This window comes from Drosophila montana, unplaced genomic scaffold (assembly GCF_035044405.1).
Source record: "Drosophila montana isolate Dmon_TW-CO22-7 unplaced genomic scaffold, ASM3504440v1 contig_3733_1, whole genome shotgun sequence".
In the NCBI taxonomy this organism is placed as follows: Eukaryota; Metazoa; Arthropoda; class Insecta; order Diptera; family Drosophilidae; genus Drosophila; species Drosophila montana.
Window position 1 is genome coordinate 421,259 of NW_026998620.1, and position 22,822 is coordinate 444,080.

General features: G+C 43.3%; 10 protein-coding genes across 14 annotated transcripts; 5 read left to right on the forward strand and 5 right to left on the reverse strand.

Moving 5' to 3' along the window:
- Positions 1-502: 502 nt before the first annotated feature.
- On the reverse strand, positions 503-3,186 carry Acph-1 (Acid phosphatase 1). 3 transcript variants are annotated; one of them, XR_010437658.1, is made up of 7 exons: positions 2,780-3,173; positions 2,616-2,714; positions 2,311-2,550; positions 1,793-2,242; positions 1,185-1,443; positions 836-1,091; positions 503-779 (listed from the first exon to the last, which is right to left on the reverse strand). XR_010437658.1 is itself a non-coding variant. In XM_064695169.1 (7 exons), exons 2-7 carry the CDS (start codon positions 2,927-2,929, stop codon positions 982-984), a joined length of 1,308 nt encoding a protein of 435 aa, XP_064551239.1. In that variant the 5' UTR covers positions 3,029-3,186; the 3' UTR covers positions 503-981. The 3 variants fall into 3 exon arrangements, 2 of the variants coding, with proteins under 2 accessions (XP_064551239.1, XP_064551237.1); XM_064695169.1 differs by having other exon boundaries at positions 503-1,091; positions 2,780-2,929; positions 3,029-3,186; XM_064695167.1 differs by having other exon boundaries at positions 503-1,091.
- Positions 3,187-4,267: 1,081 nt separating this feature from the next.
- LOC135437265 (RNA-binding protein cabeza) lies at positions 4,268-6,291 on the reverse strand. The gene is made up of 5 exons (XM_064695172.1): positions 6,176-6,291; positions 5,819-6,107; positions 5,224-5,764; positions 4,731-4,973; positions 4,268-4,666 (listed from the first exon to the last, which is right to left on the reverse strand). The coding sequence occupies exons 1-5, from the start codon at positions 6,179-6,181 to the stop codon at positions 4,615-4,617; spliced, it is 1,131 nt and encodes a 376-aa protein (XP_064551242.1). The 5' UTR covers positions 6,182-6,291; the 3' UTR covers positions 4,268-4,614.
- Positions 6,292-6,571: 280 nt separating this feature from the next.
- Sas-6 (Spindle assembly abnormal 6) lies at positions 6,572-8,366 on the forward strand. Its single transcript, XM_064695166.1, has 4 exons — positions 6,572-6,820; positions 6,885-7,742; positions 7,799-8,132; positions 8,196-8,366. The coding sequence occupies exons 1-4, from the start codon at positions 6,641-6,643 to the stop codon at positions 8,270-8,272; spliced, it is 1,449 nt and encodes a 482-aa protein (XP_064551236.1). The 5' UTR covers positions 6,572-6,640; the 3' UTR covers positions 8,273-8,366.
- On the reverse strand, positions 8,323-8,995 carry LOC135437266 (coiled-coil domain-containing protein 12). Its single transcript, XM_064695173.1, has 2 exons — positions 8,793-8,995; positions 8,323-8,730 (listed from the first exon to the last, which is right to left on the reverse strand). The coding sequence occupies exons 1-2, from the start codon at positions 8,924-8,926 to the stop codon at positions 8,376-8,378; spliced, it is 489 nt and encodes a 162-aa protein (XP_064551243.1). The 5' UTR covers positions 8,927-8,995; the 3' UTR covers positions 8,323-8,375.
- A 258-nt stretch (positions 8,996-9,253) lies between these two features.
- Positions 9,254-11,251, forward strand: LOC135437264 (uncharacterized). 2 transcript variants are annotated; one of them, XM_064695171.1, is made up of 2 exons: positions 9,254-9,507; positions 9,576-11,251. In XM_064695171.1, exon 2 carries the CDS (start codon positions 9,750-9,752, stop codon positions 11,031-11,033), a length of 1,284 nt encoding a protein of 427 aa, XP_064551241.1. In that variant the 5' UTR covers positions 9,254-9,507; positions 9,576-9,749; the 3' UTR covers positions 11,034-11,251. The 2 variants fall into 2 exon arrangements, with proteins under 2 accessions (XP_064551241.1, XP_064551240.1); XM_064695170.1 differs by having other exon boundaries at positions 9,592-11,251.
- A 106-nt stretch (positions 11,252-11,357) lies between these two features.
- Positions 11,358-11,909, forward strand: LOC135435855 (uncharacterized). Its single transcript, XM_064693087.1, has 2 exons — positions 11,358-11,691; positions 11,751-11,909. Exons 1-2 carry the CDS (start codon positions 11,381-11,383, stop codon positions 11,893-11,895), a joined length of 456 nt encoding a protein of 151 aa, XP_064549157.1. The 5' UTR covers positions 11,358-11,380; the 3' UTR covers positions 11,896-11,909.
- A 65-nt stretch (positions 11,910-11,974) lies between these two features.
- On the forward strand, positions 11,975-15,703 carry Tace (ADAM 17-like protease Tace). Of its 2 annotated transcripts, XM_064693083.1 has the most exons (10): positions 11,975-12,118; positions 12,186-12,425; positions 12,479-12,900; positions 12,965-13,159; positions 13,288-13,426; positions 14,084-14,319; positions 14,379-14,942; positions 15,011-15,116; positions 15,304-15,466; positions 15,527-15,703. In XM_064693083.1, the coding sequence occupies exons 1-10, from the start codon at positions 12,040-12,042 to the stop codon at positions 15,567-15,569; spliced, it is 2,187 nt and encodes a 728-aa protein (XP_064549153.1). In that variant the 5' UTR covers positions 11,975-12,039; the 3' UTR covers positions 15,570-15,703. The 2 variants fall into 2 exon arrangements, with proteins under 2 accessions (XP_064549153.1, XP_064549152.1); XM_064693082.1 differs by lacking the exons at positions 13,288-13,426; positions 14,379-14,942; positions 15,011-15,116; positions 15,304-15,466; positions 15,527-15,703 and having other exon boundaries at positions 14,084-14,318.
- A 136-nt stretch (positions 15,704-15,839) lies between these two features.
- On the reverse strand, positions 15,840-16,913 carry Nph (Nucleophosmin). The gene is made up of 4 exons (XM_064693085.1): positions 16,757-16,913; positions 16,479-16,624; positions 16,190-16,357; positions 15,840-16,128 (listed from the first exon to the last, which is right to left on the reverse strand). Exons 1-4 carry the CDS (start codon positions 16,776-16,778, stop codon positions 15,994-15,996), a joined length of 471 nt encoding a protein of 156 aa, XP_064549155.1. The 5' UTR covers positions 16,779-16,913; the 3' UTR covers positions 15,840-15,993.
- A 206-nt stretch (positions 16,914-17,119) lies between these two features.
- Positions 17,120-22,821, forward strand: Nlp (Nucleoplasmin). Its single transcript, XM_064693084.1, has 3 exons — positions 17,120-17,277; positions 17,511-17,650; positions 22,123-22,821. Exons 1-3 carry the CDS (start codon positions 17,256-17,258, stop codon positions 22,435-22,437), a joined length of 477 nt encoding a protein of 158 aa, XP_064549154.1. The 5' UTR covers positions 17,120-17,255; the 3' UTR covers positions 22,438-22,821.
- On the reverse strand, positions 17,951-21,652 carry LOC135435856 (sodium-independent sulfate anion transporter). Its single transcript, XM_064693088.1, has 8 exons — positions 21,434-21,652; positions 20,345-20,644; positions 19,837-20,177; positions 19,470-19,782; positions 19,107-19,409; positions 18,895-19,040; positions 18,667-18,837; positions 17,951-18,443 (listed from the first exon to the last, which is right to left on the reverse strand). Exons 1-8 carry the CDS (start codon positions 21,447-21,449, stop codon positions 18,231-18,233), a joined length of 1,803 nt encoding a protein of 600 aa, XP_064549158.1. The 5' UTR covers positions 21,450-21,652; the 3' UTR covers positions 17,951-18,230.
- Position 22,822: the final 1 nt, after the last annotated feature.

The window sequence follows — 22,822 nt, forward strand, 5'->3', positions numbered from 1 at the left end:
CTATTAGATATGCTTTGGAATCAACAGGAATATTATGTTTGAGTTCTTCAATATAATACAACAAACTTTTGTTTTAATCTTTATAGTAAATGTCTTTCTTTCGATCCAAATGCAAAGATCATATATGTTCTAATCCCTAATCGGTTGCGACTCCTTGGACTGGCATCTCATATAGACCCTGAAAGATTTCTTGTAAAAAATGTTTATTCTTTTAATTATTGGACTTACCTTTGCCCTAATCTGTCGAATAAACAGGTGTATTATTTTTGAGCTCTTTAGATTTAATACAATAGACTTTTGTTTTGATTTTCAGCCCATCTCTTAGTAAATGCCTTGCTCTCCTTCCAATGCAGAGACCATATATGTTCCCCATCTGAAAGAAAGATATCTTGCAATAATTGATTTACTTTTACTGGACTTACCTTTGCCCTAATCGTATCGTATACACTTTGCAATCAACAGGTTTATTATATTTTGAGTTCCTTAATTTAATTCAATAAAGTTTTGTTTTAAATTTGAGCCCGTTTTCGTTTTTATTACAGTTCACAAAAAATGGTTTGTACAACAAGATGTGTTTCTATAAAAGGCCTATACTCGTAAATGCGCATATATTCATCTGTAGACATATATATATATTTTTTTACTAATTTATGATATATATATTGTATAAGATGGGGGACACATGTAAATGTGTAGGAAACTTCTGGGTTCATCCATTCACAGTCTTTCATTTTGCATCGTTTAACAAAAGAAACAACAAGATCATATGAGCTTAAATACTAAATAGATGACCAACAATTTACATTTACAATTGTTACAATTATCATACACTTACAACAAATAACTAATGGCATCAAATCAAAGACAAGAGGAGATATACTATATATATAAAAATGCTCTGGCTATAGCTGAGCAATAACTCGGATCGCAATTCAGGAAGTTGACGTAGTCTTTAATAAGCAAACCCATCCATTCCGCAATCTACGCCATTTGCGCATAGGACGTGTGCATTTTGTAGTCCCGGCGACGATAGTAGATCATCAGGCCATAGCTGACGCAGAGCAGAGCGGCAATGATGCATATGAGAATGCCTGCAAGATGATTTTCAATTATAGTTAATTATTTGCCTATAATTATTATTATACTATAGATACTTTTATCCTAGTTTTGCTATGATAACTTGCCTGTTGCTGCGCCCAAATTAGCCTCCTCGTATGTCATTGTCAGCGTGGATCGCTTGCACTCCTCGGCCCAGTTCTCCGGCAACACATCCTCATACAGGGCATACATCTTGGCCAGCGGACAGGATACACCACAGCCGGGTATATGCATTGGCAGCGGTTCAGCTGTTGTGTTTTTATAGAAAACCGATACCAAGGGCGCATTGCTGTCATCCACACGCAATTCAAACATTATGCACGCCGTGTACGGCGGACTGTGTAGCTGGAAAAATAAAATATATATATATATATATATATAAATATAATATAATACAAAAATATCTTGAAAAGAGAAAATGTTTCGAAACGAAAACTCTTAGAGATACATGATATATATACATATATAAGGAGTACGGGTTTAGTTCAGTTTAGTTAACACAAAAATATTTGCTCGATCCGTCCAATGACAGCTAAATGCTGCCTGGAACAAAAAGGCGGAACTATGCAAAATGTCGTAAAGATAGTTTAAAAACTAGAGACTAGTTTATAAAAAAGCAGACAGGACAGACGGACTTGGCCATCGACTTGGTTGTAGATCATAATCATAATCCTCTGAAAGGCTTTCCGTATACCTGAAACAGCTTGAGGGTATTCAGCATGTTGGCAATTGTGGTATCATGTGCGCTGTATATGAACACGGACCGATCCGGCGACAGTTGTTTGTTGTGCTTGCTCTCGAAACGGGCGAGCACATCCTTGAGGAGCGGTCCACCCTTGAGGCGCGCCAATTGACGTGTGTACGTGTTTATGGAGAATGCAAAATTTGAGACATAGGTCAGGTCAGCGCCGCCGTAAACCTTTTGGGTCCACTCGGGCAGGGTTCGGTTGTACAGAGTTTCAATGAACAATGTGTTGTTGAAATATTGTGCATCCATAAATGACTTAATCGGCCGACCGCTATTTTGTCCCAAATACTCAAAGAGATCTTTGTAATGCGCCCATTTGGCCTGAAACTCCGCGGATGCCTTAAAGTTTTCCAGATAGTAGTCGAAGGCGGGACAAGGTGCCTTGGCAGCCAGAATCTGTTCAAATGGAGTTTTTTGATAATTATTTAACAGATGTAAGATAACCTTATGTGAGATACCCCTACCGGATCGTCCTTTTCGGGCACGGAATGCACCGGAATTGGTTGCCATTTAATGAGGGGATTCCACACATCATCGCCAACGGGCTCGTATAAGCCAGCCAAGTTCGATTGTGCACTCATGAGTGTGCGATCCACGTCCGTGGACTGAACAAAGACCTGCTCCCTGTCGTACCTGCTGTCCAACAATGAGTTGTAGCGATTTCGCAGCCATTTGCCCAGCTCGTAGTGTTGTTGCTTGCCACGCTGACGAAAAATATATATAGGTATTTGTGATTAAGACTTTGTTGACTCACAACTTTGTGACTCACATTTGTAAGTTGACCCCAGCCTGCGGGCCAGTATTTGCGATTGTTCCACGGATCTGTTGGATACGGGTCGACGGGCATTCGGTCGCCATGACGAAATATCTGCATTGCAAAGACCAAGCATTAACCATATGGGGCTATGCCCGGGGACATTGGCATTGACTTACCACATGCACGAACTTTAGCTCGCCAGGCAGAGTGGCCCGGACACCCTCCTGAGCCTCCTCGACATAGGTGGGGCGAAGGGCTTGGCCCAGATCGAAGCACGAGCAGAGCAAGACGAGCGCCTTGATACAGTAATATGGGTACTTCTCCATCTTCAACAAAAGGGGGGTGTTCAACAAATTGGTGAATTGTTAAATAAAATGCTTTGTTGTGGCTGGCTGGTGCACTTTATGCACAATCGCGTTGCTCACCAGACAAACAACTGGAAAGGAATAAGGTTTAAGCAATTGCCATTGTTGTCCGATTGCCTTCGATATATATTATTTCGAGCAGTGCTATCGATTGCTTGTGAATCGATACAAGAGTGTGACCAAATATTACAGTATTTTTAGTTGACAAAATATGTACGAAAAATTTGATATTTTGCTATGAATTGATTACATAAAATACAAATTAGACTAAACTACAAATTAAGAGTGTTTTCATGGCGTTGTAGCTTTGCATGCAACATGCAACACTATATATCATATATTATATGTAACACTTGCAATACTATCGGTAACGCACTATTCACAATATTCAACTTTACTATTCGACTATTCGAATACATTGCCCATCGCTAGTAAAATGTGACGATTGAATTTTACAAAGTGGGGATCTTTCTGAACGCGACGCGGAGAGAAGACGCAACAAATTTTTCACTCCTAAAACATTTCTTTATAACTTTTTGTTATGACATCACTGGTAAAATAAATCTTATCCCCAAACGGGGGACTGAGCCAATTAAGTTGTTTTGAGTAAACAATTTTTGCAGGACAAAAAAATGGAACACGAGTTTCTATTGGAGAACCGCAAGCTCAAATTGGAGCAAGACAAGTTGGAATTTGAGAAAGCCAAGGAGGACCGCAAGATGAAATTGGAGGAAAAGAGGTTGGAGCTTGAGCGATATAAGTTAATTTTGGAGAAACGTCAATTCGAAATTAAGAACAATGTATTCATATCTGATCTGAAACGCTTACAATGGATATAAGACAGGGTTCAACCTCTGTATCTCTATGACAGGTTGTTATTAATTGTACTTTAATGTACTTCTTGGTCTTCTATTAAAATGTGAAGTGGTTGCATCGATGATTTTATTTTTCTGTGATTGGCCATTAATTAGTATTAATAGTTTTACTTTATGAAAAAACTTTCAATAGTGCCACCAGCGATAGTATAAATACTATCGAATTTCGATGGAACTATCGATTTTTTTTTGGACGTTAACGTCCACATACTGATTTCTTAAATTTCTAAATCCAGTTGGTCTGTGTGAAATTCTACAGATATTAGAAACTTGAAAAGATGTACCTCACAAAGATGTATTCACAGAACGGATTCTACGCACCATCAACAAGTCCGATTTCAGTGTGTCCTTATTGGGTCCTCAATTGGGTATCCCAAATGGCATCAGTCTCAAATTGGGAATCAAGAAAATCAAAGCAACCAAGTTAGCAATTAATATTTGTATTGATAATATCGTAAGTCGTCAAACAAAGGGAAGAACATGTCGCACTAGACGTTCGTGTCGTCAAAGTTTCTATTTGCACATTGCTCAAATGGATAAATACTTTTCATACTTAATGAATACAATTAACAAATATACTGTTGATTGGTTGGGCTTAATATAACGCGTATTGTTATTGAAAAATTGTTTCAAACTCTTTGTCTTAAATTAAGATGTTGCATGGGCGCAATTATTGGAAAACAAAATTCGGCTATTAGGTCAGCAATCCACTTAGATTACACCGGCGTCTAGGGTCCATGATAAAATGTTACATACAGGATGTTGTTGGCTTTAAAATCTTCTATTACCGCTCATATTCTGCGCTGGCCTGGGTCCATTAAACCTGCGTAAACCGTTTATATATCAAAGCATCGATTATGTATTGATCAATACAAGTGTCAGCTTACCGATTCCTATTGACAGGCACACCCCCGCTACCATGACTAGCCCCCAGGGGCGGAAAATCCGATTGATATGCATTTGCTGCGCTGTGAGTGTGCCCGTTTGCGGGTCCATGTTTGTTAAAGTTTTGCGACATGCTGCTACTCGGCCCGTTCGGTCCACCACCACGTCGAGCACTGAATCCACCACGGCCACCGAAGCCGCCACGGCTGGCGTTAAATCCACCACGACCGCTTTGCGTGCTGCCGCTGTAAAAGTTAATTAATAATTTTTGTAAATTAATGTTTATGTGTCCAGTGCTGCGATTGAGCTTTTTTCGAAATTGTCAGCATAAAATAGTTGACAATTTTAATTGATTTAGCTATCTTTTTTGCTTAGCAATGACAGTTAATAACAACCCTGTCATTGCCAATTGTGCTCACAAGTTTAATTACAAATATATTTCAAATTGGAATAAGCCAGTTTTTATAAGCAGCAGCTGGCACCTTTGCATCTTACCTGCTCATGCCAGAATTGTGGCGATTCCGCTGGTACATTCCACCATCGGAATTATTCCCGCTCGGAACCATTGTACCGTTGCCAAAGCGACTTTGCTTTGCTCCGAACGACAGCTGCTGCTGCTGCTGCTGCTGGTGCTGATGCTCCACAGCTGGCAGGGCAAATCCGCGACGATCTTGGCCAATGTTGTTTGCTGGTCCATGGCTGCCGCCGCTTCGGTGAGCGCCGCCAGCTCCAGCTCCAGCAGAGCCAATATTGCCAGCATAGAAATCATTGTGACCCATCTGGCCCATGCCTTGGTTAAATTTGTTTTTGAATGGTTGAGCGGGCCCGTCAAAGTTCTGGCTCTGCTGTGGCAGGACCTTGCTATAGGGCGCATTGCGCTGCTGCCTAAAGTTGCCTTCATTTCGCATTGGTCCAAACTGACTTTCGTTCGAGTTTAATGATCGGTTACCGCCGCCGCCGCCGCCACCGCCTGCTCTGAAATTGTTGTTGCCACCCGTGTGGCTGCCACCACGATTAAAGCTACCGCCGCCGTGTCCTAAAATTTGGATATTTTCATTATTGCCATTGATTTGTTGGGTAAATTGATTACCTTGTTGCATGGGTGGTCTTCTGTTGCCGGCACCTCCCCCTCCTCCTGCACCACCAGCGCCACGTCTGTCTTTGGGCCTGCCCGGTTCCACGACAATGGTCTGACCTTTGAATTCGATGCCATTTAGAGCGGCAATCGCTTCCTCTGCCATTTCAATGGTCTCCAAGTGCACAAATCCGCACCGGTTCATAATATCGCATTCGACTACCACGCCATAATTTGTGAACAAATGTCGCAGCTCCTCGGGCTTGCAGCCAGGCGGCAGGCTGCCCACAAAGACTTTGGCGGTCTGAAGAGCGATTGAATACAAATTGAGCACTCCCAGTGATTTGGTAACATCAGGAGGATAATACTTACAGACATATAGATTGGTACTTGTCTCGCTTTGTTTTTTTTTTCGCGTGCACTTTTTTTTTCTACTTCGTGAGTGCAAAACGCACAAGAGCGATGAAAAGACTGAGTTACTATCGATGTATCGATAACATAGAATCGAGTACAGTTGTATTTGTTTACACTTTTTTTGTAATAACTATATTTTAAAGAATGTGGGCGCCAAGCACTGAGGAAACATATTTTGCCAGAATGGACTTCAGTGATTTGGTAACATCAGGAGGATAATACCTACAGACATATTGATTGGTACTTGTCTCGCTTTGGTTTTTATTTTTCGTGCACTTTTATTTTCTATTTCGTGTGTGCAAAACGCACAATACCGATGAATGCGATGAAAAGACTCTGAGCTACTATCGATGTATCGATATCATAGAATCGAGTACAGTTGTATTTGTTTACACTTTTTTTGTAATAAATATATTTTAAAGAATGTGGGCGCCAAGCACTGAGGAAACATATTTTGCCAGCATGGACTATACAAAAAACGTTGTAAACTTAATGCCCAGCTCAGAAATGCTGGTCACCTTCTTTGGGGGGGACAGGGACATGATGCGCGCCAAGAAAGCTTGCTTACTGTACGCCGAAAAAGTAGACTTCAAGGAGCTGATTGTAAGCGCCGCCTTCAAAAAGGAACCCTAATTGTAGATATTCTAATTTGCATGTTACCCCGCAGCAATTGCGTTTGGCCGAGAAGGGCGATCAGCGACGTATGTACATCAGCACGGTGGACAGCGCATCGTTCCAAGAGCTGAAACAGGATCAGTCGCTAAATGTCACATTCGCTGGATTTATGGAAAATGTGATCCGCATGCTAAAGGACTGCCAGGCCGGCAAGCTGGAGCTGTGCCTGTCCGCGAAGGAAACAGCTGCCAGCGCAGCCGAGCAACCGAGCATCCACGACTACCGTCTGCAGTTCGTCGAAATACGCGCCTTCAAGAATCTGGTGCACTTGTGCCTGCCCTGTCGTTCGGCGCCGCTGCACACAGTTCTCTTCTACATCAACACGACGCTAGATGCGGCTCACAAGAAGCTGTATTTGCTGGAGCAGAACGCGCAACAGCTGCAAATGGAGCTGAATTCCCAAAGCGCGCACATCGAACAGCTAAGCTCGGACAATGGAAATTTACGCGAAGCGCTGGCCGAAAATACACGACACCTGGGCGAAAAGCACTCAGCAGAGCTGCAGCATATGCAGGATAAGCTGGAGAAGCTGAACGAGCAACGGGCCAATGAGCTAGAGCGCAATCGTCGCTCAATTGCCGGACTGCAGCAGCAATTGGAGCGCGCGACGCTGGACAAGGCGGATCTGAAGACAATGCACGAACAGGCCGAGAAGCGCAACCAAAGCCTCAACGAGGAGCTCACCTGCTGTAAATCGCGTATCTGCACGCTCAAGGAGCAAAACGAAAAGCTCCACACCGAGCTAACGGCTGCCAAGAAGCAAGAACGCAAACTAGAATACAAAATCGAAGACTTGAAACAGCACACAATGGAGCTGCAGGAGCACATACAGAAGGGCAACAAGGAAAAGGTGCGTGTCTCTCGTAACTATTTATGTAAAAGCGCTTGACATATTTCAAGCTATAGGCCAACATTGCAGCCGAACTGGAGGCGGAGAAGAAGATACTGCACACGAAGCGGCAGGCACTGGAAATGGCCTCCGATGAAATAGCTAAAGCGAATCAAATCATACTCAAGCAATCGCAGGAGCTGCTCAACCAGAAGAAGACAATTTCGTGGCGCACCGAGGTGGCGCTGCAGCAGGAGAAAGCGATCAAAGAGAAGGAGAAGCTTCTGAGCCAGCGTGACGAGGAATTACAGCAAACCCGACAAACCATCCAGCAGCTGCGCGAAGAAATACCACAGCAGCTGCAATCGATGCGTCACTTTGCCCAGGGCCTCGAGGAGAAGTACAAGAATCGTAGGTGCATAAAATAGACAATAAAAGTCTCAGTCTAAATCTCTGTTATACCTTCTCTCCTAGAAATACTCACGCTGAAGGCGCATTTGGAAGCTGCCGGCGGCAAGGAAAACTGCAGCCGCAAAGCGAATCGCAAATAGGTCAGCTTAAATTTAGTTAGCATTATTGTGTATTGTATAAATCATTTGCATTTGTTAGTTAATGTAGTTAATGTTAATTAAATTTATTTATCTACTTTTTGTGCTATTCAAAATCTTCAACCGGATTTTTGGCCGCTTGCACGTGCGCCGTGCCGACATTCACAACCTGGCTAATGTCCTCGAACTGATTCATTTTCAGCCGCTCGCGTATTAGCTCCGCAATCGCCTTCTGTGTGCGCCGCTCCAGGCGCTCCAGCTTTTTGCTTACGTCCCGCTTCAGGTCCCAGTCCGGTTTGCGCGGCGCCAAATTCGTTATGTCTATCTCATCGATGACCATGGGCTGCTGCAGCAGGCTGAGCTGTGACTGGACGGCGGATTCGATGTCGCCGGTGGGCTCTTGTGGCCGTACTTCACCTTCTGTATTTTCATTTTGTGGTTGATAGCTACGAAAAACTGGCCTGAAATGTTGCAAATGTTTTATTCGCTTGCAAACAGTCTGGAAAAATGTCGCCTGTCTCACCTGGGCAATTTGTCGGCAGCATCCGTTATGCTGGCACCTTTTGATTGGGCTTGTTCGCGCAGCTTCTGCAGCCGCTCCTTGCGTTTTATCGACTCCTCTGTAAGCTTGCCCAAATTGTTGTCATTATTGGCCATTATTAAGCAAAGTAAATAAAGCAAAACGCGAATTGCTGCCACTTTATATCGATACAAATACGACTGAAACGAATAGCGATTGTTTTTGCATGTTATCGATTGTAAGAAGCATCGACGTCGACATAAACATTGCATTTTCATTAAATATATTTTGCTATTTAGAAACCAAAAAATTTCCAAATTAAAAGTTGGCAAAATTTAAAACAGCTTATATCTCGAAAAATATCTCTTATGCTTATTATTGCCATTTGCACATCAATAACTATTCGATAATAAGTTATCGATAGGTGGAAAAGCGAATTGGATACATAAACATGGCAAGTTGGCAGCACATTTTCAAGGTATAAGTGTGGAGGGGAGGATAAAAACAACGCAAAATTTTACTTGTAAACCAACAAAAAAAAAACAGCAACCAATATTTTTTGTTAACCTGGCATTTGTGATATTAATATTTGCCAAATTGAAAGCCTAAATTGCTGTTGCCTTTGACCCGACATGCAGCAAATATATAAACACGATTAATAATGCAGCAGCTGCTGTTGCAATTGTTTTGGAGTAACAAAAATTAGCTGCTGCTGCAGGTAAAACTCTTTGGCTATTAAAAAACTATTTTTATGCATTACAACGGCTCGGCGCAAGCTAATTTGAGTTGGTTTCGATTAAAGGGAGCGACGTCGCCGCCGCCGCCAACAATACAACGGACGATCGCCAACTAACTGCGGCGGCATCCGCACGAGCTCATTGTTCTGTGACTGTGACATCGTTTATCCCTCGCCCGTTGCCCGTTGCCCGGCTACAGAGGCAGCTGCGGCTGTAGCTAAAAATGGAGTGGACCAGAGAGAAGACATTGCTGCTGATCAGCGAGTACCGACAGCGTCGCGGACTGTGGGATATGACATGTGACGAGTATCGCAAGAAGGATGTCAAGCAGCGACTCTTGAACGAAGTGAGCGACGTCCTTGGCGGCAATATACCCATACCGGAGCTGGAGAAAAAGTTTCATACGCTGCGCACGCAATATCATCGCGAAATCAATCGCATGAAACGCAAGGAGCCATACAATTCAAAGTGGTTTGGCTTTAAGAATCTCGTCTTTCTCAGCTCGCCCTTTGCGTGTCGCTCCACCAAAGGCCGCTCCAAGGAGGATCCATCAGCACAGAAATACATATTGGGCGAGGTCAACACAGCAGCAGCAGCCGCAGGCGCAGGCTCAGAGGAAAGTAATAATATGAACGACGAGTACATTATTGCGACGCGCAAGTCGCACGCCAGCAGCCGGGCGCAGGAGCTGGAGAAGCTTATCGAGGAGACGACCAAAGATGTAGAAGATATCGATGACGATGAGCCGGGCGTCGAGGAGGACGTCGATACAAAGCCCAAGCTGAGCAAAGAGCTGAGCGGCACATATGTGCACATTAACGAGGACGAGAGCGAGCCGCTCGAGGCGCACACACACCATCAGCCGCAGCAGCAGCATACCCAGCACCAGCAGCAGTCCATGATGGAGCTGCACCACTCGGCGAACGCTGTGGAGGCGGTCAGTTTTCAGGCCAGCGAAAGCGGCGAACTGCACTACCAGTCCACATCCTCGTCGGGCAATGCCGGCAATAGCAGCTCCTCGGTGCATGTGTTGCCCACGCGCATTATAAAGATACAAAGACGCGACACGTCCAACCAGGAGAACGGCTACTTCGAGGAGCAGTCCACGCAGCATCAGCTGCATCCGCCGCCGCCGAAACGACTCTATTTCGATCCCAATGGCACGCACAGCACCACAATACTCTCTGCCTCCACGCTCGCAGCGGCCAACCAAAATGGCAACAATGTGCTGACCACGACGGCGGCCGGAACACTGCGTCTGCCACGTGTCAATGCCATAGTCAATACGCAGTCGCTGTCGCTGTCGCCGCCCAAGCCAGCCAGCTCACCGATACCGCCGCCCGCTGTCGCCAGTTCCAGTCTAACGCAACGCGACGAGTTCTCCACCTACGGCGAATACGTGGCCAACGAGATGCGCGCCATTGGCAACAGGGAGCTGCTGATCGCGCTCAAGCACAAAATCAATACGGCCATATTTGAGGCGAATATGGCCGAGCTGCAGAAATGATATTGAAATCGAAATCGAAATGGGTAAAAATATAATCAAATATGAAGACGAGTTTTTAGCAAGAATTTATACTAAGTTTCCCCCAGTAATTACAATTGTAAAGCTTTCGTGTTTTTATCTGTGTTTCAAACTGTAAATTGACATTAATTCACACAATATAATATTTATGTATCAGATTTGATTAAATAAGCCAAATATAACATTTAGTAGAATCCAAATTTGACCTGATTATCTGTACAGAATTATTCTCATATATCCAAGCAGGCGATTAGCTTATTTGTATCTCAAATCAGAGTAAGTATTAGATAAATTCTTGTTTTTCTTTTTTTTTTTGAAATTTCGGTAAAATGATTAAGAATCCAATTTGCGAACCGTTTACAAATTTGCCTGTCCGAGTCGATATTGAGAAACTGGCGGCCGAATTTAAGCCCAAGGATAAGGAAAAAGATGTCGAAAAATCGAAAAGTCCGCGTGATTTTCTCAATATTCCCGACCACAAATGGGTTGTTTTGCCCATGTTCCGATATCATTTGGATCATTTAAGGCCGTTTCTCTCATTACGCACCAATCCATATATGCGCTGCCGTTACGTCAAGTTTCTAAACAATGTTCCGGATAACTATGTAAACGTTACTCTATTCGGTTCAAACATTAACAAGTATTTATTTGCATTACAATTAATCAAAAACAGATGTACTTATACTAAATGTCATTTAGTCAGCCAAAGCCAAGAAGAAAATCGCTAAATGGTCAATTTTACGGTGTCGACTATAAATTGGCGCCAATACCTGTTTCAGAGGATCCACGTAATTACGCGGGCTCAACTTTGGTCAAATCAAAACAGACTGTTCCAAAATCTTAAATTTGCCGCGCAACCGCGTTATCTGTTATCGGCCATAAATGTTATCGAACAGATACAGACTGGAATTATCGGCAAAGTTATGGGCAACCCTAATGGCAACAGGACAGGCATTTGGCAACACTGTTCGATCAATTGGGACGAAAAATGTTTACAAAATGCATTAATTGTTGTGCTCCAATAATTATTTGTATAATATTTACATGCCTTTTGGTCGAAAACTGTGGCAAGTACCGAGCTTAACATATTCATAATGTTCTCCATTGAAATAACGATCCGATTGTACCCAACAGTCGCCCTGAAACGCACGCTGCGCCACTACGAGATTTTCCACAGAGATGATGTTGTACATCGGATTGTCAAGAGGGGCGTTAAACAGAGCAATAATCCATATAACACCATTAAGGAGCTGGAGTTTAAAACACTTGGTAAAAACTTTCGCGTGATTTTACACCCGCATCGCGATGTGCTCCACAGCAAATTTCGTGCGTATGCCGTGGACGCCGATGGAAACGAAACTGTTGTGCACTTGGGTAAGTTATTAAATAGTTGCTTTATATTATTACATTCCTATTTTTACTACCAGATCATGACAGCTTCTATACGGGTCGCGTCTTTGGCGAACTGGAGTCGTCGGTGCGCGCACATATCGAGGATGGCACATTGACCATGTCCATTGAACTGCCCCAAGAAACCTACCACATTGAGCCTTCCTGGCGCCACTTGCCGACAGCCAAAAAGCACACAATGGTCGCCTACAAATCTTCCGATGTCAAACTCAATCACGCCGAAACGGGCTCGTCGGTGCCCAAAACGTGTGGCTACATCAAAGAAGGCCGCGAGCTCGAGGCCAAGGATAATAATGAGCTGAGCGTGCGCGACAAGCGTCAGGCGGATCAGTACGAGTATACGCCCACCAAAACGCGCTGTCCATTGCTGCTGGTGGCCGACTATCGTTTCTTTCAGGAAATGGGCGGTGGCAATACAAAGACAACCATCAATTACCTGGTAAGGGAAGCACTGACATATCCAGTGGAAACCAATTATTGCCATGGTTTCTCTTTCTCCCTAGATAAGCCTTATAGATCGTGTGCATAAGATTTACAATGATACGGTATGGCAGGATCGGTCCGACCAGGAGGGCTTCAAGGGCATGGGCTTTGTGATCAAGAAAATCGTTGTCCACTCGGAGCCGACGCGTTTGCGTGGCGGCGAGGCTCACTACAATATGATACGCGAAAAATGGGATGTGCGCAATCTGCTCGAGGTGAGTCTCATGTTGATTCCAATTGTTTTGCCTATTCCATCTAGCGTATGCATAGCTAAATCTAGTTCATCTAACTGCTAACTGTCTCTCGTCTCTTGCCAATTTATATTCGTTCATCATTTATGTAGGTCTTCTCACGGGAATACAGCCATAAAGACTTTTGCTTAGCTCATCTCTTTACCGATCTCAAATTCGAAGGCGGCATTTTAGGCTTGGCTTACGTTGGCTCCCCACGCCGCAATTCTGTGGGTGGCATCTGTACACCAGGTTGCTAATTCCCACACACAATTAAACAAAAAATCAAACATGTTTTATTGTTATCATTTCGCTTACCCTTGTGTTGTTTCCTTTCTGTTTTGTAGCCGTCGTGTTCAGTTTGTTTTACTTTACACCCTTGCAGAGAATACGATTATAATTTGTCATGGAATGTGCAAGGCGACATCTCCGATGCCATAAGGTATATATACATATATACATGCTCGATCTGGACGACGAGCTGAGTTGATAACATATATTTGTCAGTTTCTATGCGATCCCTTAAAACAATTCTCAAACCTTGTTTCCAGGTTTTGAAATGATTCAATTCTTAATTTATAAAAATTATATATCCTGCATATTTTCCTATAGAAGTTGATCTCTAATTAATATTTACATCTTGCAAATATTTGTATAATTTAAAAAAAAAGGAGCCCCAAGTTATTCTCGGGTTGAATCTTCTACAAAAGTTGTCTTCCATTGAAAACTGTTCTGTTTGAGATTTGTTAACCAAATCCCAAAGAAAACTATTTACGATCTTTATCATAGTTATAAAAATATACCAGAAAATGTTGTCTATGTATGTCTGCAAGGGTTTTTAATTTTGGCCTGTTTATATTTCTAAGGAATTTTGACTGATTCGTCCCATTTTTGTTTGACTATCTCAAGAATACTTCAAAAATGGGTATACACTCTACCTGAACTCGGGCCTGAGCAGCTCGCGCAATCATTACGGCCAGCGTGTGATAACGCGCGAGGCCGATCTGGTAACAGCGCACGAATTTGGACACAATTGGGGCTCGGAGCATGATCCCGATATACCCGAATGCTCACCTAGTGCCTCGCAGGGTGGCAGTTTTCTAATGTACACCTATTCCGTAAGCGGCTATGATGTCAACAACAAGGTAAAGTCAAGCAGCTGACTATTTAATCCAGTTCCATTAAATAATGCCATTACTTGTAGAAATTTTCGCCCTGCTCCTTGCGCTCTATACGCAAAGTACTGCAGGCCAAGTCCGGCCGCTGCTTCTCGGAGCCGGAGGAATCCTTCTGTGGCAATTTACGCGTTGAGGGCGACGAACAGTGCGATGCCGGCCTGCTTGGCACCGAGGACAATGACTCGTGCTGCGACAAGAACTGCAAGCTGCGCCGCAATCAGGGCGCCATGTGCAGCGACAAGAATTCGCCGTGCTGCCAGAACTGCCAGTTTATGCCGGCGGCAATGAAGTGCCGCGAGGCGCAGTATGCCACCTGTGAGCAGGAGGCGCGCTGCACGGGCTCCCATGCCGAGTGCCCCAAATCGCCGGCAATGTCCGATGGCACCATTTGCCAGGAGCGCGGCCAGTGTCGCAATGGCAAATGTGTACCATACTGCGAGACGCAGGGACTCCAGAGCTGCATGTGCGACATCATAGCGGATGCGTGCAAGCGATGCTGTCGCATGAGCATCAACGAGACATGCTTCCCAGTGGAGCCGCCCGATGTGCTGCCCGACGGCACGCCCTGCATAACGGGCTTCTGCAACAAGGTCTCTCTCCCACTTTGGACACTGATCTATATCAAAATATTTATATATATATATCTATTCTCATGCAGGGCGTGTGCGAGAAGACAATACAGGATGTCGTCGAGCGTTTTTGGGACATTATTGAGGAGATAAATGTGGCCAAGACATTGCGTTTTCTCAAGGACAACATTGTCAGTAAGTAAACGGCCTCAAAATCATATACAAAGATCTTAGTGAAAATTAATTTGCGAGCTGATCTCGCACTTCATGGCAAAGCCACATCTACTTGGTGGAAATGGTGGTGGGAGACACGTTATCTAAAACTTAAATCAAAAAAGGAATATCTCGACTATAGCTTAATAATATTTTTGTGCTCTTGCAGTGGCCGTTGTGATGGTGACCGCCGTCTTCTGGATACCCGTCAGCTGCGCCATCTCATACTTTGATCGCAAGAAGCTGCGCCTCGAGATGAAACAAATCGAGTGGAGTCACAAACTAGATCTCATACATCCCAGTGACGACAGGCGTCGTGTTATACACATACGGTAGGAGTAGCTCGAATAAACAAATGTATTGTATACATATAATATATTATGTATTTGCAGCGTACCGCGACAGAAGATTTCGGTGGCGCGTGCTTGTAATTAGCATAGAATCGGGTGGCGGCCATTGTTTTATCTTCCGTGAGCATTCTTCTCAAAACTGCCACAATTATTTTATATTAAGCATAACATTTAATAATACCTAACATAATGAATAAAATTCCCGATAATATAGACCAATTCAAAGGGGGATTCAGAGAGAATCAGATCACAAGTCTGAGAATTTTGAGAGATTTCAAATAATTATCTCGTATCAGTTGTACATTTCTCCAGTCTAGATAGAACTGAAACTAATTTATTAATTAATTGTCTATGATTTGTTTTAGATTGTTTTAGTTTATTCATACTTTAGCAAAAATATGTTTCGTTTCAGGAGTTCTTCTACTGCCATACTGTTAATAATTATGATTGATTTTTCTTTTATATTCTGTTTGTAGATTTAGCTTACTGGTTGTGTGTTAACATTTGTATTACTTCTTTTTTATGCTCTTGCCATTTGTCTGTGGCGAGCAATCGTCATCCAGCTCCAATTCGCTGTCATCCTCGTCGTCCGAATACTCCTCGTACATTTGGCCATCGTCGTATTCACCCAAGTTCATCTCCGCCTGCCGAGAAATGTGTTCAAATTGTAGATCAAATCATTCATCTAAGGGGAGCATCATTTACCTTGCCGCAGACATAGACCGGCCCCGTGCCCTGGACCAGTTTGAATGTGACGGAACCATTGGGGAATTCAACATTTGGCCTCAAACTGCGAGTTTCGCCAACCTTTAAGACCGCTATGGGAATTTTGACTGTCTTCTTCTCGCCGTCATCGTGTACGTTGGTTTCCGCCTGAAAAGTAATTTGTTATGCGATATGAGTACTAATAGAGCCCCAACCCCTGTCCCCCCTGCTGTCCCTTGACCGAGTGCTTGTCGGTGTTTTTCCACTTGAAAATTGTTTATGTACATACCTGTACAACATTGAATTCGCCCGATTTTGCCTCAGGTCCGAGTGATATCTGTTTAATGATCAGCTTGTGTGAGTGTACTATGTACTCCTCTGGTATTTCCGGCACATCAAACTGTGCAATTGGCTCTTTTTCGCTCAGCGTAACACCTGAAACCGGGGGGGATATAATTGTTAATATTGCCGTTATTAATAAATATAGTTAGCCGGCGTTGCCCCAAAAGCAGACACTTGTATCCTGTACTGCCGTGGCAAGATTCAACAATGTTGGTTGCTGCTCACCATAAAAAGATTCGGACTCCATTTGTATGCTCGAGGAAAGGCTCTTGTACAGTCCAATTAAAGAGTTTATGAAAACTTGTACTTTTCACACGTGCCCGTACAATGGCGATAGCTGAAGAGACAAATGCGGTAGAAATGATGCTAGACATTCATCGATGATACCGATTAATTCAACCGCCGATAGTACTCGACAATGCAAATTATGAAAAGAAATGAAAAGCCTAAAAATATAAACGTTTCACTGCAAATGATAAACATACAAGGAATATATGCTCTTAGCTTGGTCTTAAGTTTAATTAACTTCATTTAACAATTAATCGTTAACGATTATTGGATTCGTAGTTAATGTCGTTACATCTGGTAACGCCAGGCGTGCATAGCCAACACATCTCTAACTTGCGTTGCATCCCTAGTTGGTAGCTACCATTTTGCAAAAGTTTTTGCTCAACACGTGCTCGGCGCTTGAATTTTAGATTTAAAACTATATCAAATAATTGCGATGGCAGAGGAATCATTCTATGGTAAGTATTAATTTTTGGCGCGCCAATTGTGCACTGTGGTAGCCGCAGAAAATGGGTTTATTTGCGGTGCGCTGGCCGTGTGCCGGCTGCCGGCATTTTTATTCAAGGTTGCGTGTGTCTGTATGTGCTTTTATCGTATGCATACAGAAGCATACAATGTATCTGTGTGGTTAAGCGTATAAGTGGTTGTATTTTTATTTTATCAATTCACAAGTAATACGTTTGATTTTCAGGTGTTACCCTAACCGCAGAAAACAACAGCGTCACCTGGGACGTTGTCGCCGATGAGGATTATGCACGAGGCCAGAAGCTGGTCATCAAGCAAATCCTGCTGGGCGCCGAGGCAAAGGATAATGAGTTCAACGTGGTCGAGGTAAGTGCGCCAGTCAAGTTTGTCTGTGTTTCTGTGTGTGTGTGTGTGTGTGTGTCTGTGCGTGCTGTAGTGTGTGTGCAAAACTCTTATTGTCGCCTGAGCATGGACCGGTTTGCATTCTCCAAGCACGCGCAAGGGTAATTTTGTCTGTATCTGAAGTACGCGCCCTTTGTCTGTTACCGCCGCTGCTCTTCAGTGTGCACATGTATATGTGACGTCACAAAATGCCCAACAGTCTGCTTTACATATGCTAAAGCTTCACATACGCCAGCCAAGCAAATATGGTAAAACGAACCAAAGTAAAAATGGTTATGTTTAATTTATATGTATACATAAATTGGCAGACATAATTATAACTATGTTAAAATAAAACTTTAATTAGTCCCATATGAAACGACGTTAATGAAAAACTGTTAAGGTGAAGTGTAGAATAGCATATGTTTGCTGCTCTCTTCACACACATTTAGTTAATCCAACCCCCAACGACGTCTCAAATAGGTTGTAGCTCTTAATACAGGGTATTTGCGAGGCGACTACTTGCGAGTCAAACACTTATTTAACTGTACTAAGCAAAACACTTTTATTGACTCAAGTCGCATGCAATTTGATCGCAGTTATTGTTGCCACCGTTTGCTGTCATTTCTAATAGCTCCGTAAAGCTTTTCGTAAACCAAAACATGCTGCGTGACTTCCTTTGCAGCCGGCAGACAACGCCCGCCGCCGCAATATTCCAATTCCAGCAGATGAGCTCGCAATGCAACAGCTGCAGATCAGCGCGCAAAGATATTAAATTCTGCGGGTTAAAAGTAGGAGTGAACGGCAAATTGAGGTGAATTATTTACGATGTGCCCAAAGTTTCACAGTTAAAAATTGGCAAAAAAAAAAAAATCTGAATAAACAGGCATGTCATCAAGATACTAAAAATTAAAAAGTTAACCGTATCCGATGGCAACACTGTCTTGGAATGTCAACTGTCTTCGACTGAATTGGCAACTCTGGTGCGTAGGTGTACTTACCAGCGCCACTGTCGCATCAATTGAACGAATTTCCGGGCCTTTAATTATCATTAATCTGACCATGCCCAATTGCTCGGTCACGTGAGCGACACTTGTCGTTTTCAAATATTCGGCAGCCGTATAATCCACGTTGCCCTTCAGCTCCGCCAGGCACAGCTCGATGCCATTGTGCTGTTTTGGCAAGGTAAATAAAATTCAATTGAAATTATTGCAAAAAATCATGCTCACCTTTTGCGTTTCGAGCTGAAACTGTGGCGTCATGCTTTTGCCCAGTATGAAGAGGGCGTTGATAGCCATGCCCACCAGCATGCCGTACTCCAAAGACCAGAACAAACAGCTCAAAGCGGTCGCCACAAAAGGCACCAAGTCGCGTTCTACATATATAGAAAGAGGAGTATAAATAGTAGATAGTCCCGCCTTGAAGATAAATGGGGTCTTACTTTTGGCGCGCCAGATCTCGGCTATGGTGTCATACTCCACCATGAACAGCATGGCCGAGATGATGATGGCCGCCAGCGTCGCCTTGGGTATGTAGGCAAAGGTGGAGGTCAGAAAGGCGAGAGTCAGCAGGATTAGGATGCCGGTAAAGGCGCCGCCCAGCGGCGTCTTCACGCCGCTCGCATTGTTAATCGCGGAGCGGGCAAACGAACCCGTTATGGGCATCGAGGAGAAGAAGCTGCTGAAGAGATTGCAGCAGCCCAGCGCAATCATTTCCTGCGAAGCGTCCACAATCTTGCCCTTGGCTGGAATAGCAACAAAATCAAATGCATTTAAATAAAAGAGAGACTTGGCCAGTTACGCACAGAAAGCCTTCGCAATCGAGACGCACTCCAATATGCTCAGCAGAGGAATGGTTGCGACTGCTCCGCCCAAATGCGAGATCATGTCGCCAAAGCTCAGGGGCCGGCCCTCGGCGTCGACTGTGTGAAACGGCGGCGTACGAAAGGGCGGCAGACCCGGCGTTATTTCATCGCTGATGCGAAAGGGCATCTCCTCCTCCGAATCCCGGCTAAGCAGATAGCATAGAAGGATCCCGATTACAACGGCCAGCACGTTGCGGCACAGCGACAAATACTTGGTCAGCTGCCGGCAGCCACATGGCAGATCCTTCAATTTCTGTCGGGATTAAGCTTGGAATTGGGAATCTTTTTGAGTGGAATCTTTACCTACTCGCATGAGGAGCAGCAGAATGAGCGTGCCGCAGCCGAGTATCGCATCGTTGCGTCGCGTCTCCCGAATGTTGCCGAAAAAGTTAATCCACGCGCTGAGAAACTCATTCGATTTGCTTTCTATGCCAAAGAGATTGTTGATCTGGCCGCTGGCGACAGTCAAGGCGGCGGCCAAAGTAAAACCCGCCGTAACTGGCACCGAAATGTAACGCACCAAAACGCCGAGATTCAGTAAGCCCAGCAGCAGGATTATGCAGCCGGACAGGAAGCACATTAAGACGGCAAAGTCCGGATTGCCGGCGACATGCGGATAAATCATCATGGACATAATGGCCGTGGGACCTGAGAAGAACAGAGATTTAGATTAAAGATGAGAAGAGTAAAGGGAAGACAACTCCCAATTCCAGCTAGGACTGTCTGAGGGGATGCAGGAACTTGGTTTATACCCTTTGATCATGGTGGAACTCAAGTGAGCTTTGATATTCCATTTCCTTTTGCTAGCTACTCACCCACTGTGATATCCTTGCAGGTGCCGAATAGAATGTACAGAAAGCAGCCCATAAATGATGAGTAGAGTCCGTAGACGGGCGGCAGTCCGGCCACCGCGCCATACGCAATGCCCTGCGTGACGGCCGTCAGGCCCACAGTCATGCCCGCCACAAAGTCAACAATTAGATATTTCGGCTTATACCGGGGCAGCCAGCTGCAGATGGGTAGCATGCGCTTGAGGGTCGACATGCTGCAGCAGCTGCGCGCCTTTGCGCCCAAAGCGCCGCACACATTCGGCAGGCGCTCGTGATAGAGTTCATCTGCGAGGCAAAAGTACTTGAGCTTGATTAAAAACAAACACACACAAGTGATTAGCCAGCCTCTTATCTAGTTGTCCATGTTCTTAGATTGCTTATTGCTTTTCACTTCAAGCGTGTTCTCAAGTGTTGCGACTACAAGTCTTACCTTGCTGCGTCACAAATTAAAGATCTCTAGAGATAGATATAGGCTTTGCCTATATATTATCGAAATGTAGAATCTGTAGAATTCCATTGTGATAGCTGTGTCAATGTACTCTCTTGAAGAGAATATATGAACAATTGTTTTAAAGAGATATATTCCTTAATTATTTCGATAAAATACTGTTAAGATCTCTAGAGATAGCTATAGGATTTACTTATAGTTCAAATGGGAATCATCTGTAGAAAATATATCCATAATTGATTTCGATTTAAGGAGATATATTACTTTATTATTTCGATTAAATAATGTTAAAGCCATATTTAATATTAACTAAGAAATATCTCTGAAGTTTAATAGTTTATTCCTTGTTAATTTTAATCATCTCTCAAAGACATTTTACTTCTCAATGCACTTTTATTGATTCCAAAGAAAGTTGTCTATTATAACATATAATTGGATTTCTAGTTAGTTTTTACCTTGTGGCTGCGTCACAAATTAAAGATCTCTAGATCTAGATATAGGCTTTACTTATAGTATCAAAATATTTTCGAACTGCTTAGATGGGAATCATGGATAGAAATTCCTTTTAATTGGATTTCTATTTACATGTCCATTAAGGAATTCACTTATCAATTATTGGAACGTACCGTCATAGTCGCACATGTCTGTGAATAATTTTTGAGTTTCTTTTTTTTTAACACTTCAAACTAAGTGGCTTTTATTTATGATTAACTTTTGTTAAACATAGCACGTGCTTGCCGTTTTTTTCTTTCTTCTCTTAAGTGTGGGCGAGGCTTCAATATAAACTCGGATTTTTTTTGTGGAGCAGCTTGTGATGTTGTCTCTGCGGCTGCAGCTCGTCGAATGGCCCGCCCGGATAGCATTAGCACGCTTTTTACTTTCCCGATTTCCAGTTATCTCCCTTTTTTTCTAGTTTTCTTTAAAATGTGCTGCGATTTTGATCAGTTAAGGCGAGGAGAATAAAGATAGTTAAACCCAAACATTAGACAAATATGCGAGAGCTCTGATTGGGGAGAACTTTTGTCGAAGATTAACTTTGCCTTCCAGAATTTTTGAAATGTATGTTTTACCCGATTGTTCATATGACCCTCAGGAGTCTGATATTATTAAGAATTGGGAACAAAATGTTTAAACTGATCAAGGATCTATAATATACTTAACAGGATCCGATCGCAACATTAAATAATGCCCCACCGAATGATCGAATTGAATGTTTATTTGGCGTCTCTTTAAGCACATTCCCCACCCGCATCAATTTTGTGATTAACTAATCATATATCTCGACAAATTTCTCGTTTATTTTGTTGCTGGACAGGTGACCACAATGAAGGATTCGGTGCAGATACCGATTGCCGTGCTGAAGGCTGGCGAGACGCGCGCCGTTAATCCCGATGTCGAGTTCTACGAATCGAAGGTGACATTCAAGCTGATTAAGGGCAGCGGACCCGTTTATATACACGGCCAGAACATTAAGGATGATGTTGAGGTCGTTGACATGGAGGAGGAGGATGATGAGGACGATGGCGAGGATGACGAGATCGAGCACCCAAAGAAGCGAGCCAAAATTGAACCGAATGCCGTCGCCGCCGCCGCCGATAGCAAAAATGCCAAGAACCCGAAAAAGAAGTAAACAAAGCCCGAAAAGCAATTCTCTAAGCTAAATCTGTAGATTTTAAAAAAGTGTTTTAGGCCCTAAAAAAACAAACAAAACAATACAATTACAATATTACATACTAACGCTATGTAAAACTACAATTTAGTTCCTTTCTCGCGCTCTCAGATCCTCGAAACATTCAATTCACAACTAAAACCAACAACTATGATTATATTGATGATATACGACTAACTAATACCCTATGCAATAAGCCAGAGATATTTCCACAATTAGTCAGCGCTATGTGAAGCACATATTTGTATATAAGTACTTACAATGCGATTTCTCCATTTTATACAAAAACAACAACAAATAAAACAACAACAACAACAACAAACTGTCGTCGGTATACAACAAAAAT